The sequence below is a fragment of the Acomys russatus genome, chromosome 27 (genome assembly GCF_903995435.1).
Source record: "Acomys russatus chromosome 27, mAcoRus1.1, whole genome shotgun sequence".
In the NCBI taxonomy this organism is placed as follows: Eukaryota; Metazoa; Chordata; class Mammalia; order Rodentia; family Muridae; genus Acomys; species Acomys russatus.
The window spans coordinates 28,672,360-28,685,559 of NC_067163.1; the positions used below are offsets into that span (position 1 = coordinate 28,672,360).

Consider the following 13,200-nt stretch of genomic DNA (forward strand, 5'->3'; position numbering starts at 1 on the left):
TTTTTAGATCAAGTTGTTTTCTAAAGTTTATAATAACATCAAAACTCTATAGTCTATTTCCAGTTTACTAAAGTGTACTCAAAAGAATTATGAATAGGAACTGAATTGGTAGGTGGCTTATAGGGGTTATATACTTGACAGAACTCTGAAGCAGTTCCTTTCCTCCATTTGTGATTTTGTGCTTACTTTTTTCATTTACAGAGCTACATTCATGGAAGCAGCCAGGCTCAGTTTGTGGCAGAGTCACACATCATTCTGGTACTGAGTATCCTTTAAAATACTGAGGGATTGAAAAAGGTAAAAGAGAGATTCTTGTTAATAGATTAATATTTTTCTGGGAATAAATATAAGAGTTTTAAAGTATATTAACTTTAAAACTAAGTTTCTAATTCCTATGTAATTGCTTCCATTTGCACTATATTTTCCATCATGCTGAATTTTTTTCAGATTGTAAGTTTCTCTTTCATATTGGCTATTGAATGTTAAAGTATTGATTTTATTCTGCATTGATAATCTCCGGCTACATTGTGTGTGGGGGGGGGTTGTTGCTGTAGGTCTGTACATACTTACATAATTTTCCTCTAATAGGGGCTTGGTGAAACAGCAGGGTGTGCATCTGATGTACATAGTAGAACACAGTATATTACTCTTGGTCTGTGTGAACTAGATGAAGGAGCTCACAGAAAGTGTAGGGTTAAAAATGGAGATTAGTTTAATCTCCCATTTCTTTTCCTACTTGGAATGTCACTAGTGACAGATGGACACAGAAATACATTTTATTGGTCAAAATGACAGAAGACATAGATGATCAGGAAATATAGCCTATTGTATCATCACAGGCATAAAACCCGTATTAGAAAACTTTGAAATAATTTCATTCTTCCAAGATGAGAGGGGACTCTTCTAGTTGTTCAGTTACAGGTTATATTAAAAGGATGCTGTCCATAGGCCTGAAGTTTAATGCCTGCTTTATTATTCCAGGGAACTAAACCCTGTGTTTCTTTAATTTACTGAACCAAGTTGACTATCTTTTGGAGATGTTCATGTCACAACCTTCTCTGTTGATGCTGCAGTTAGACCCATACATTGAGTTGCAAGTAATTGCAGTTTATTATGTGCATTGACTTAGAAAAATAAGAAATATGGAGCAAAGACAGATTTGCTATCATTTTATATTTTAATTATTTACGTGTGTTCCAGGTTTGGTACAGGTGAGTTGCTTATTTACAGGTTGTACTTTTTCTTTTTTCCTTTGCTGGTTTGTTTCTGGGGTCCAGCCTGTTCACATCATGAGTTCCTTGACCCTGAGGCATGCATAGCAGTGAGAAGCTAGTTGCACACCTCCCTTCACCCTGTGCCAGGAACTCTTGGGAGTTTTATTTCCTGGCATCAAGCTGAGATTTAGGATAGAAAGACATTTCAGAAGCAGTGTGAAGTCTTCCATATAGATTTAGCAGCAATACATAAAACAATTAAAAGCCCCCATTCCCTTTATTCTTTCAGCGATTTTTTTTTCCTTAGTCTTGTGTATTTCTGCTTCAGAGAGAACTGTTAAAAAATGAGGTGTAGGGGACAACTTTAAATGTTAGCTTACACTTGTTGCTAATAAAAGTTTAAGGAATCCATTTTCAAAGTGTTCTTATTTTTAGTTTCTTCCGATAATAGTCTACTGACATTTTACACTTAGCATATTTAACAATAATTTGTTTCAGTATCTTTATTTTTTGTAAAACATCAGTAAGTGAGGTTGCTTTATTCAAAACTTGGCTGAATGCCCAAGAGAAAGCAGAATGAGCCTAGTGTCATAGGTTAAAGATTTATATTTACTGTCACTGTGTTGTTCTTCATATCACCAGTGGTTTGTTACACACAGAGAAAGGGAGAGGGAAAACAGTTCTCTGTCGTGGCTTGGAGAAAAGTACATGGAAAGAAGTAAGCAGCATTGCGTCATTTTAAGTGAAATAAATAACATGTGCTTTATATTGCTTCTAGAAAAAGTCATTCTGTTTTAGTTCATAGTTCTATCTTCATCAACTCATGTAACTATAAACTATTCACTATTCACAACCTAGAATGTCTCAAAGTATAATCTTGAAGTGAACATATGCTGTCATCACCCCATGGGAAAGCAGCAGCAAGAGCTAGGACCCTGTGGCCTCGAGAGAAGCTAAACCAGCTTCCATTAGGCTTTGGGGTAGGGGACATGAAAGTGCTTACCAGAAACACACACACACACACACACACACACACACACACACACACACACACACACACACACACTGTATATAAGCATGTGGTGTGGATAGTACAGTTAGCTAATTCATCCTTGGGGAAGACTAATTCTCCCTCTCCCAGTAGCCCTTGGTTGTCTGTCATTCTTTGCCCAGGGTTGGGACCCTGTGATAGTTCTACCTCCCACGTTACCATGTCTGTTGTTGGTTTACTTCAAGCCTTTTCAGGTAAGTGTGTTGTGGAGGTATCATGAGTATAGCGTTCCTGCTATTTCTAGAAGACACAATCTTAGCCGACTCCCTGGCCTTCTGGCCTCTAGCAGTCTTTCCAACCCCTTTCCCATGATGTTCCGTGAGCCATACGTGCACTAATTCTTTTGTAGATGGATCGGTGGGACTGGTCACCCCACTTACTATCAGTTATTTTCTGCTTTTTGACCAGTTGTGGTTATGTATGAGAATTCATGGAAGGAAGCTGTGTCTGCAGAGACTGAATGGTTGACTAAAACTACAGTGCTCTGGAGGGACTGGGATTATCTTATTGTGGGCTAGGTCTAAGCCTCATTACTATTCCTTACCCACCTCTATGTTGAACTTACATCTTGTAACTAATAAATTAACAACATTCAATATCTATTAACTTAGCAGAGCACTAGCTTCTATGAACAAAAACTAAAAATTACTTGGGTAGCATCTTTATCCAATAGAAAAACTTGACTGAGCTTGTTGTAGTTGCCAGTCACATGGACCCAGTATTTGCTTTTAACTCTCCTTGTTAATGACATTTGTTCTTTGTTCTATAAAACCTTATAGCATAAACTTCTTTCACAATGGAACAGAGAATTTGGGGTAACCTGAATCTGTGTTCCCAGACCATGATTACACAAAATGTTTCTATAATAAACTACATCTAATTCCCTTTAAGATGAGAGCTATGGCTTTGTATCAGCATGGTTTTCTATAGTGATCTCTATTTGTAGATAGACAAGATTCTTTTATGAAGGGTGAAAGCTACCTTATTCTTTATGAAGTGTTCTGGTTGAGAGGATGTGACTTGGCCCATTTCCTTTACTCATACGTCCTCATAATAACAATGTATTTTAATAGTCTGGGTACTCATATGTCTTTATAATAATAGCATATTTTAATAGTCTGGCTACTCTGTTCTATTAAAATCCCAGAAGATCAACATTCACAAGAAACCCAAGAAGACAGCTGGGTCCCTTTGCTAACCTGATTTCTGACACTGTGGGTTAAAATGTTTTGGAAGTCATTACATGACATAAAAGAATAACTTGAAGAGTTGGATATTATTATCCAGGTGTTGGGTAATGAGTCCTGGCATGAAATCAAATACAATAATATAACTGGTGAAGTTCAGTTACATTAAATATTAGATCATCATGTAAACACTTTAGTGTGGGAATGTATACTCCACATACCTTTCTCTGACTTCCTTCATGTAACTCTATAGACATAGCCCAGTGGTACCCTTTTCGTTTTTGCTAGGCAGGGGTGACTCAAGAGACCTAGTGCTGCTATTTTCACATACATATAAGCAAAATGAAGACAAGGAAGTCATAACTAAGGAAATGGAAGAAATTTAGGGCTGAAATTCTTTTATTTTTTTTCTCTCATTTTTTAAAATCCACTAGTCATTTGAACAGATACATACTGTATATTTCCAGAGTTGGTGAGTTCTAAAATCTGAGGAGTAGATAATATCAGAAGTACTTTAACAGCACGACAAGATTGATTTGTGAAATTGAGTGACCCCATTACTATAAGACCCGGCATCGTGGAGCATGGCCTGAGAAAACCCATCAGTTGTGGTACACATTCCATAGGGAGTAGTGTCCTTTTTCTTGTTGCTGTGATGAAATATCTGAGAACTGCAACTTGGGAAAGAATCTGGGAACTCACTTTTGAAGAGGACAGAGTCCATTATGGCATGGAGTCTTGTCAGCAAGATGTGAGGCGGCCAGCCACACTGCATCTGCAGTCAGGAAGGACGCAGGAAGAGATGAATACTGGTGCTCTGCTAGCTTCCTTACCTTTTTTCCTTTTTATTCTTTTTGGGATCCCAGCTCCTAGGATGTTTTAGTTACATACATATGTTCGTTATGTAAAATATGAACATTTATAACTTTTAAAAAACTATAATCCATATATGTGCTATGAAAGTCTGAAAATTTAAGGCAAATCCAATGATTAGTAATGGTAATATACAAAGAATTGATTGTTCTTTTCACATTTGTCCTTTAACCATTCGGGAACATTATATTCAGATCCAGGAAGAAAGAATAGCAGATTTTATTCGCACCTGCCTGTGGTTTCCTTGACAACTACTATAGATGCTGCTATCACCATGGGGATGGTTCTTCTAAATGAAGCAGCAACCTCCAAAGGGGATGTCGGGAAAAGACGAAGTAAGTTTATGTTGCTGTATTTGTTGTGGTGCTTTAGTCTCAGGATATATTTAATTCAGAGGGGAAACAGAGGACAACCCTTTCTAAACACAGACTTCCCTAAGAAGAGGTCTGTGTTGCAGGAAGTTGATTTTGTTTTACTTTTTTTCTCTATTTGTTGTGTGTGAGAATGAACCTAAAAACAATTCTTCCAAGTGGCATTTGGGCATTTTCTGCCAGTTACATGCCCAGGAGAGGGAGGTGGCATCACCCTGTCAGGGATGCTTTGGCCCATTTCTGCTGTTGGTGGTCTCAGCTGGGACACCTTCGCTGCACAGATGGGCAGTCCTGAGAGATTTTATTGGCAGTAATATATTTTTATGTCGTGAGACTCAGGGATCTCACAGAAGCAGGTACAGATGCAGAGCAGCTGCTGAAGCATCTTTTGTGCACAGATACTTGATTGTCGTCTCGTCCCCTCCACATCTTTTAGTGACATTTAAGAGCACATGGGGACCTCCATTCCAGAACAGGGAAGAATGGCCTTTTCTGGGGACTTGTTCTTCTGTTGCTTTCCCACAATTTACAACCCCGTCAGATGTCGGCAATTTAGGTTTAAGCAAGTTAACTTTTATCCTTTGAAGGGACAGTTCCATCTCAAGGGATGCTAGAAAAAAAATTAACATGGAATGTAACAGGTGTGGGTACAACTAGAACAGTGTCTGGGCAGCGTCTTCTGCGCAGAGCGATACGTTAGGAAAGAACTAGAGCCTGAGGAGGGCTTCCTGCCATATAACTTTTGAGAGTTACTGTCACGGCATTCTAAAAACAGATAATTAAACAAGTATAGCTACGGTAAGCAGCAACCCATGTTATTTTATAAGCCCTGAACTTGCTGTACCGAATTTTGATATAAAAAACATGTATCTCCCCAAAAGAATATTATTTCATTAAAATATTTAAAATATAATCTAGATTTGCTTTTTCTTACAGTGTTTTTAAGTATTGTTAGTGTGTTAAAGAGCCATAGTGACTTCTGAATACTGACATGCACGAAATGTTGAAACATTTGGAGGTAGTATACAGTTGAGCCTGGCTTCAATGTTCCCCTGAGGATGCCTTCACTTATGTAAGGAAATGCAGAACCAAGCTCATTGCCATGAGCAATGTGACAACAATAAAATACTGCGTATTTTGAATGCTGTTTTTGGAATTGCAAGGCATTTTAATGCTTTATGTTGTTGTATACTAATGTTATTTCCCCAAGTTAAATTATAGTTAGAGCTATGTAATGCATTGTTTAATCTCATATCTATGATATGATCTGGAGCATATGAAAACATTGCCTTCAACTTCCATACTAATAACTGTTTTGTTGTAATGCTTCCTCCCCGTACCTCCAGATTAATTATGTGTGGTCAGAATGGGATAGAATGCATGTGAGAAAGAACAAGAGAGGGCCACACAAGGTAGAAAATTCGGTTAGGCTGTTCTAGTCACCTTCTGGTTTTGAATTGTATAGCTACTGTGATTATCACTCTTGCCTTTGCAACAGTGTGTGGACCTCATTGAGGCCTCCCTCCTGCTGCTGTTAGCTCACAGGCTCCTCCATCTCCATCCTCCGAAACTAGAGTAGCAGTACTTTGCTCCCTCTGCATAACGTCACACTAGTCTATTTGCCTTGGAGCCTCTTTCCCCATTGCTCTATTCCTCTCCTAGACAAAACCATAAGAAAAGAAGAAAGAAAAAAAGTATGTGATAGAATGTTGTATTTGAGAAGATATGAAATAAAACTCCAAGCTTAATGAGATAATTGAAAGAAATTCTTATATACTGTATATTTTTGGGTCTTATGTCATTCATACTTAGAGATTATATGGCTTTTTAAAATGGGTTTTGCTTTATTATCTGCTAGTATTCATGTGACGCTAACAGATCAGTGTTGTCACAACAGAAACTGTGGCTGAGTGGTACTAACTCTTCCTGATACTTGGTAACTTCTGCTGTAAACAGAAGTTAATATTGTGGAAAAGACTGCATGGACAGCTCCATGTCAGGAGCCATGTGTTCACAGTGCAGCGTCTCGACTACTTCTCTGATTTCAGGATTGCTGTCAAACCTGCTTTCCTTCATACACTGGGGAAAAGGGCAGCTCTCCTCCCACTGTAGAAGCAGAGATATGTTTGACTGCAGTATTCTTTGACTTAACGTTTTTAATCTCTGTCTTTTTCTATTTCTCTGTCTTTTTCTATTTTTCTCACTACTTAATTGTTAATATTCCCTCAGACAAACAAATGTATATTAATTATCCTGCAAATGGTTTATTCATATCTGGTATTTAGGTAATACTAATGTGTAATTCTATAGGACAAGTTTTAAAACAGTGGATTTTTTTATTCTAAGCATGCCTGCATTTAATTGCTAATATACGGTAAACTTTAGAAGCAAGTTTTAATTTTCCTAATAGCAGTGAATATTATTTAAATATTATAGGATATATATACATACATACATATATATATATATATGCAAAGGGGAACTAATATGTTTCATTATTTATCTATTCCCAGTCATAATAGAAGAAAATGCAAACTGAGACAGCAGTGTCCCTGCTGTCACATTTCAGTATTACAGAATGGTATTGAAAGCCTGAACCACAGGACGTGCATGGCCCTCTGCTCAGTCATAAAAGGTCCCGCTGCAGCACTGTGACACCATAACCTGCTCTGCAGTAGTATCCCCAAGGACATAGTTCCCTGCTCACAGGATTTTGTTCCCAACCTTATGTTTGCTGAGATGTAGCATTTCTAAAAACAGGCCCTACTGAGGCAGTCATGACACCAATTAGCTAGAAATACATTTCTATATGAAGATCTTGGGGCATCTGGATGAGGCTTTTTGTTTTGGGGGTTTTGTTTTTGTTTTTGAGCATCTGCCAAGTCACATGCTCCTGTTGTTGTAGCCAGTGCGTTATCATCTGGGGGCTGATAATTATGTTTGTTGCTTTTCACATTTGGTTCTGCTTTGATGCCTCTGGGACATTTTAGTATTTACAGGAACTTTATAAAAGAAGAAAATCACCACAAGTCATAGATCAGTCAATTTTGTTGTTTTCATACCCCAAATAGTACATTTTCATTGAGAAGAATGTGGAAAATATGAATACATTGTATTGTGGATTATCTGGTTTGTGGTCCTTATATGTGCCTGAGCTGTTGCATGTAAGTATTTTGTAATTGAATAAATTTCACATAGCACCAATATTTGCATGTTTTGAGACCCTAACAGTATTGTCTCTCTCTCTCTCTCTTTTATTTTTTTTTTTTTTAGTAATTTGCCTCGTGGGATTAGGCCTGGTGGTCTTCTTCTTCAGTTTTCTACTTTCAATATTTCGTTCAAAGTACCACGGCTACCCATATAGGTAATATATTTATACAAATGTGGATATTTTCATTTTAAACAGTATAAGTACTTTAGTGGTTAGTTAGAGTTAATAGAATGTAAGTGTCTAGATTACTAGCCCTCTGATTTCAACACTAGTAAGCAGGGTCTGAGCACCCAGAATTTGTTCAGCATCATGGACTGCGCAGAGACATCAGACAGTCCTTGTTACCAAGGTATATTTTCAATTCAGAATGCAAGTACATTTGTGTGTACGTAGATGGCAAATTGGCTTTTAAGAAACAGACATTGATACAGTCACTTCAGTTTACTTGTCTTAATTGGGACATTATTTTTCAAGATTGCATTCTCATAGGATCTACTCTTCAGTGTCCTTTAAATGCTGCAGCATCTTGTAATAGGACCACATCCGAACCTGGGTCCCTGTCTGCTTACTCTATTTCCAGTGTGAAGCTGAGCTTCGCTGTGTAAGATGACTCACTCCCTGTGAATGCTCCACAGCTCTTAGAGTTGGACTCATGTGGATAGAAGTGTAGATGAACTCTCTTAAAATCACTCATAGGTGGGAAGCATACCTAAGAATTGGTTTGTGAATATAAAATTCAACAGGTTAGATGAAAACACATGAAGAGTTGATGCTAAGCAACAGAATCAGCCGAAAGAAAGCTGGCCAAGGGAGCCTGGGAACCATGATTTTCTAGCAAGAAGAGGTCAGAGTGAGGAAGCAGAAGGCAGGCTTTCTAAGCACTCAAGCCTGTGTGGTACTGTTGCAGTAGGGGGATGGGTCACCCCACATGTTTATGGGTCACCCCACATGTTTATATTATAGCAAGAACTCATATTCTTGGGTTTATTTTGTAGTGTTCTTCCAGTGTCTTCTCTAGGAATTCCTACACATTTTGGCTTTTGTTTTGTTCGAATATTTCTTTCTTTTCTCACAATTTTTAAGTCATTCCATTATATTCTTATAGCCTTTGGTTTCCTCTATGTGAAGTGATCCTTTTTTGATTACAGATGAAAATGAATAATCTACAGTTGGCCCACACATACATTTTCACACAAAACTCAAATTTTTCTATTTTGTTTGTTTTCATACATTTACCTGCTTAAAGCATAACATCTACTGGTATATCTCTCTTGCGTTCTTAAGGGTTCTTCATGTTAGTATGGTCACTATTCTGCAGCACCAACGTGTTGCATACCATAACTAAATTCATAGAGCGCCTTGGAAGCCTCAGTTATTAGACTTTCCCAGAATCCAGTCTGCTTGTAACCATAGGCAAATCACTTAGCTTTTCTAACTTTAGGTGTTCTTGTTTATAAATAAAGGAAATTTTATATAACTCATTTTTATTTATGTGACATAATGTATGTAAATCTCTTAGAGCACCAGTACATAATAGTAATTAATTACTTCATAAGTGTTTAAGGCTAACTCTCATTAATTCTGGTATAAATATTTACATTCATAATCACTTTTTTAAAATGGAGTTTTCTTCACAATGCACATCAGGTAGCTTTGGTTCATATTTACATAATTCAAGTGAAGTACAGATTTTCACTGAGCCTTTTGATGAGTTTAATTGGGCTCCAGAGTCCCTTGGAACTTGGCAGTGAAATATCAGGATTCTTAGAGATTTTATCTAATTACCATCTGAGACATAATTCAGACAACATTTTATTTTGCTGGTAGCACTGACTTCATTTTATATATTGAATAGAAATTGACCTTGTCCTTTGCTCTGTTTCTAAGAAGCCAGTGCTGCTCTGGGTAGACAGTGGTCTCCACTTAGAGATAATTATCTTCTCTGCCTTGTCTACTGACACTTGGACTTAGAAATATTTTCTGTAGATGTCTCTAAAAACATCATCAAAGTCCCTACTGTAGTAGGAGAAAGCATGAAATGTTTGGCTTCATTCCATCACTGTGCTTCTAACCGTCTGAGGAGTCTTAACTGGCTCAGGGTGACAGAGCAGCATGACAAGAAAATAATAATTAGGAGTCCAAGATCTGAGTGCAAGTTTTGGGTTTGCTTTAGCACTTTAAATGAGAACTCCCACTCTGTAGCTGCACAGAATCTTACTGAAATACTGTACATCCTCTCATTGTTAGTGCAGCGTCCTAGAATTAGCTAGTTTCTCCTCTTTTCCCCTCAGCTGTGATGCAGCTGTTTTAGGAGTAGGAGGACAGGTAGCTACAGATCTCTGGTTTTGTACTCATGCCAGGATTGTTAGCTGTTTCCTTATATGTGCTTGTACCTACCCAGCTCAGAACTGTATGTGAATAAAGGCAAAGTTCCTGATTGCTCTTGGTTCTCAATGTCTTTACCTAACTTCCTTCCCTTCATCTGCGCAAGCCACATTAGCATTTTTCTGCATGATTTAACTACATTACATTGTTTTGTCAAAAGTTTTTATGTACAATTCACTTGTGTGTTTTTCATTTCTTTCCTTTCTAGAAGACTATATTAGGGGAAACAGTCCTTGGTATAACATTTTGTGTCTACAAAGGACTGTGCACATAGTAGGTGCTTATCATATACTTGCTACTTGAATCTGTTTTCCTCAAAACATTGGGTAATACAAAGGAACCTTTAAAACAGAGTAAAAAGCACTGGTCTGTTTCCTTGTCCGACTCCTGGAGCTCTAATACATGCTGAGAAACACACCTGGAATTGTACATTTGCCCCACACAACTAAGTGAATTTATGGAAAGATAGTTAAATAAAAAGCAGATTGTGTGTTAATTCAGCGTAAACAGTAGGCCCAGAAAATCCCTCTTCTCTTAGACAGGAACCTGGAGTTCATTATGCCTTTTGTTGTTTTGAGTTATGATCAGTAGTATTAAAATGTGTGATGACATGCACTTGAGGAACTTCATAATAGCAACTAGAAAAGAAAGACACTCTTAAAATTCAGAGAAAAGATGAGCATGAACAGGCTTAGCAAGGGGAGGGAAGCTTATAATGTATAGTGTTTACATATTTCATATTTGTTTATACATCTTAGCTGTCTGTCTCTCTTCTACAAGGTAAATGGAAAATCTATAGCTGTAAAAATAGAGAAAAGGTCTGCTGTGCAGATTACATGACAGTGACAAGAATTTCACTGGTGCTGCCTATCTCATGCCAAGTGCTAGCTCTGAAGAATGGCGTAAAGATCCAGACAGATGGTTCAGAAAAAAAGTTGGGGGTGCTCTTAAGGCACCGTTGTCTGTTGCCACTCTTGTCTAAATTAAGAATTCAGTCTAAGTCGTATAATAATAATGTACAAATGGGAATCGAGTCTTAAGGATTATTTTTTTCCATATTGTTGTATTTCATTGTGGTGTATTGGAAAGTGATCTGGACATTGAGTGAGAAGATGTGATTTGGACCAGACTTAAAAACTCTGTACCCTCAGGCAAGTCCTTTCGTCTTCCCCACCTTTCAAGTAAAGACCATGATGTATCTTTTCAGTTACAGTAAGGCGCTGCTTCATGAATAAATAACTGAGATAAGCCATATAGCAGCCTGACACTGCTTTACTTAGCTGCTATAAGGACAAGGCCTCCAAATAAATTATACCAATAGTCTTTGGCAAACAGAGTGTTATTTAAAGAATAATATACAAATATATCCCCGCCACTTTGGGTCACTTTTTTGTTGTCGCTCTTACAGACTGTAAACTCAATCAGTTGACAGAAATACTTAATTCTACCTAGTAAAAAAGTGTTGGCAAATCCTTTGCCATTAAAAATATAAATCTTAATATAAAGATAAATCCAAAATCATTTCACTAAAAAATTCAGAATAGTGTCTGGATTCTTCACCATACATCTTAACCCCTCAACTCTCAGAATAGCAGTACCCTACAAGGTTGTTTCTATGCGGGACTGCAACTCCCTTACTCTGCCAGGACCTTCCCCCATATGGAGCAATGCTGAAAGCAGAGGAGAAATTGGTCCAAGTAAAGTATTTATCTGTTCCTTAGGCTTAACGAATAGTCACGTTGTCAAAATTCACACTAAGTATGCCTCTCCATACAGACTGTAGAGAATGAAAACCTTGCCAGTGGTTAAACTTCATAGCTATTACCTTCTGTACCTATACATAGAGCAGGTCCTTCCCCAGGGTGTCCTATTCCTAAGAAAGGGCAGAATGTCTTTAGGCCCTTTCAAAAGAGAAGTTGTTCCAGAGCTGAAGACTTTCCAGGGTTCTGTAGTCTCTTAGTAAGGAAAGGGCCTCAGGAGGTAGGCCAATGAGATCTCGCCAGGGACGGTAATGTACTTGTTAATAGCACCCCAGTTCAACATATGTAAATGTAGAGGATGAAGCATTAGTGAAAGCACCGAACTATAAGGGGTTAAAATTCAACTAGTGTTCAGTTGTGGTAGGCACCTTTACTGGGGAGGTGAAGGCAGGAAGATCAAGAGCTCATTGTCAGTCTTGACTACACAATAAGAATACCTTGCCTCAAAATTTAAAAAAAAGGCGGGGCAGGGGGAGAAAATCCAGCTCATGTTGTACGTAGTGGAGAAGTGAGGCCTTTTTTCCCCTGAGCATTTTGGATGAGAAACCTGACAGTTTCCCATTTACCACATAGTGTGGTTCTTGTCGGAGAGTCTAGGCCAGCAGAGCTCTCTGACCTGTCTCTTGCCTTGAGAATTTGAAGAGCCATGAAAGAGGATAAAACATCTTCATAGTTAACCAGCTCTCGGTTGCATAAAATGCATTTGGTCAAAGCACTGTGCACATCCTGGTGATTAAAACACCAGGGAGAGGTGGAGAGGTGAAAAACAAGAGGAATGGGGAGCCACTATTTCAGCATTTCAGATAGTACCCAGGGGAGGAACAGAAACTCAGGACAGCACTTGATTAACTAGCTTCTCCTTTCAAGCTTCATGTCCTACATTTTGTAGCGTGGCTCTTGTGCCTCTGCTCTTCTTTTTTGATTATCTCAGTGCAGATCTACATGCTCGTCTTCTACATGCCCCAAGTCAGCATCATCTCTGCATCCAGAATGATGTTCTATCCCCTTTTCCTGTTTTCAGTTTCTCAGTGACATTGGAGTTGGAAATTATAGAGTCCTTCTACTCAGCCCACATCCTCGGCCTGTGCTGCTAAAAAACTGCTCCCCTCATATTCTTTTCTCACTCCTGCCATTTTAATGACTCTGTG

General features: G+C 38.2%; 1 protein-coding gene across 2 annotated transcripts in view; it reads left to right on the top strand.

Annotated features, from left to right (window-relative positions):
* Positions 1-13,200, top strand: part of Tusc3 (tumor suppressor candidate 3) — a 142,234-nt gene that overhangs the window by 124,933 nt on the left and 4,101 nt on the right. The window contains exons 7-10 of one of the 2 annotated variants that reach the window (XM_051169527.1): positions 202-265; positions 4,586-4,660; positions 7,970-8,060; positions 11,382-11,568. In XM_051169527.1, the coding sequence (XP_051025484.1) occupies positions 202-265; positions 4,586-4,660; positions 7,970-8,060; positions 11,382-11,400 (249 nt within the window). In that variant the 3' untranslated portion in view covers positions 11,401-11,568. Of the gene's footprint in view, positions 1-201; positions 266-4,585; positions 4,661-7,969; positions 8,061-11,381; positions 11,569-13,200 lie in introns of those variants that run through there. The other variant, XM_051169528.1, reaches the window with a different exon arrangement.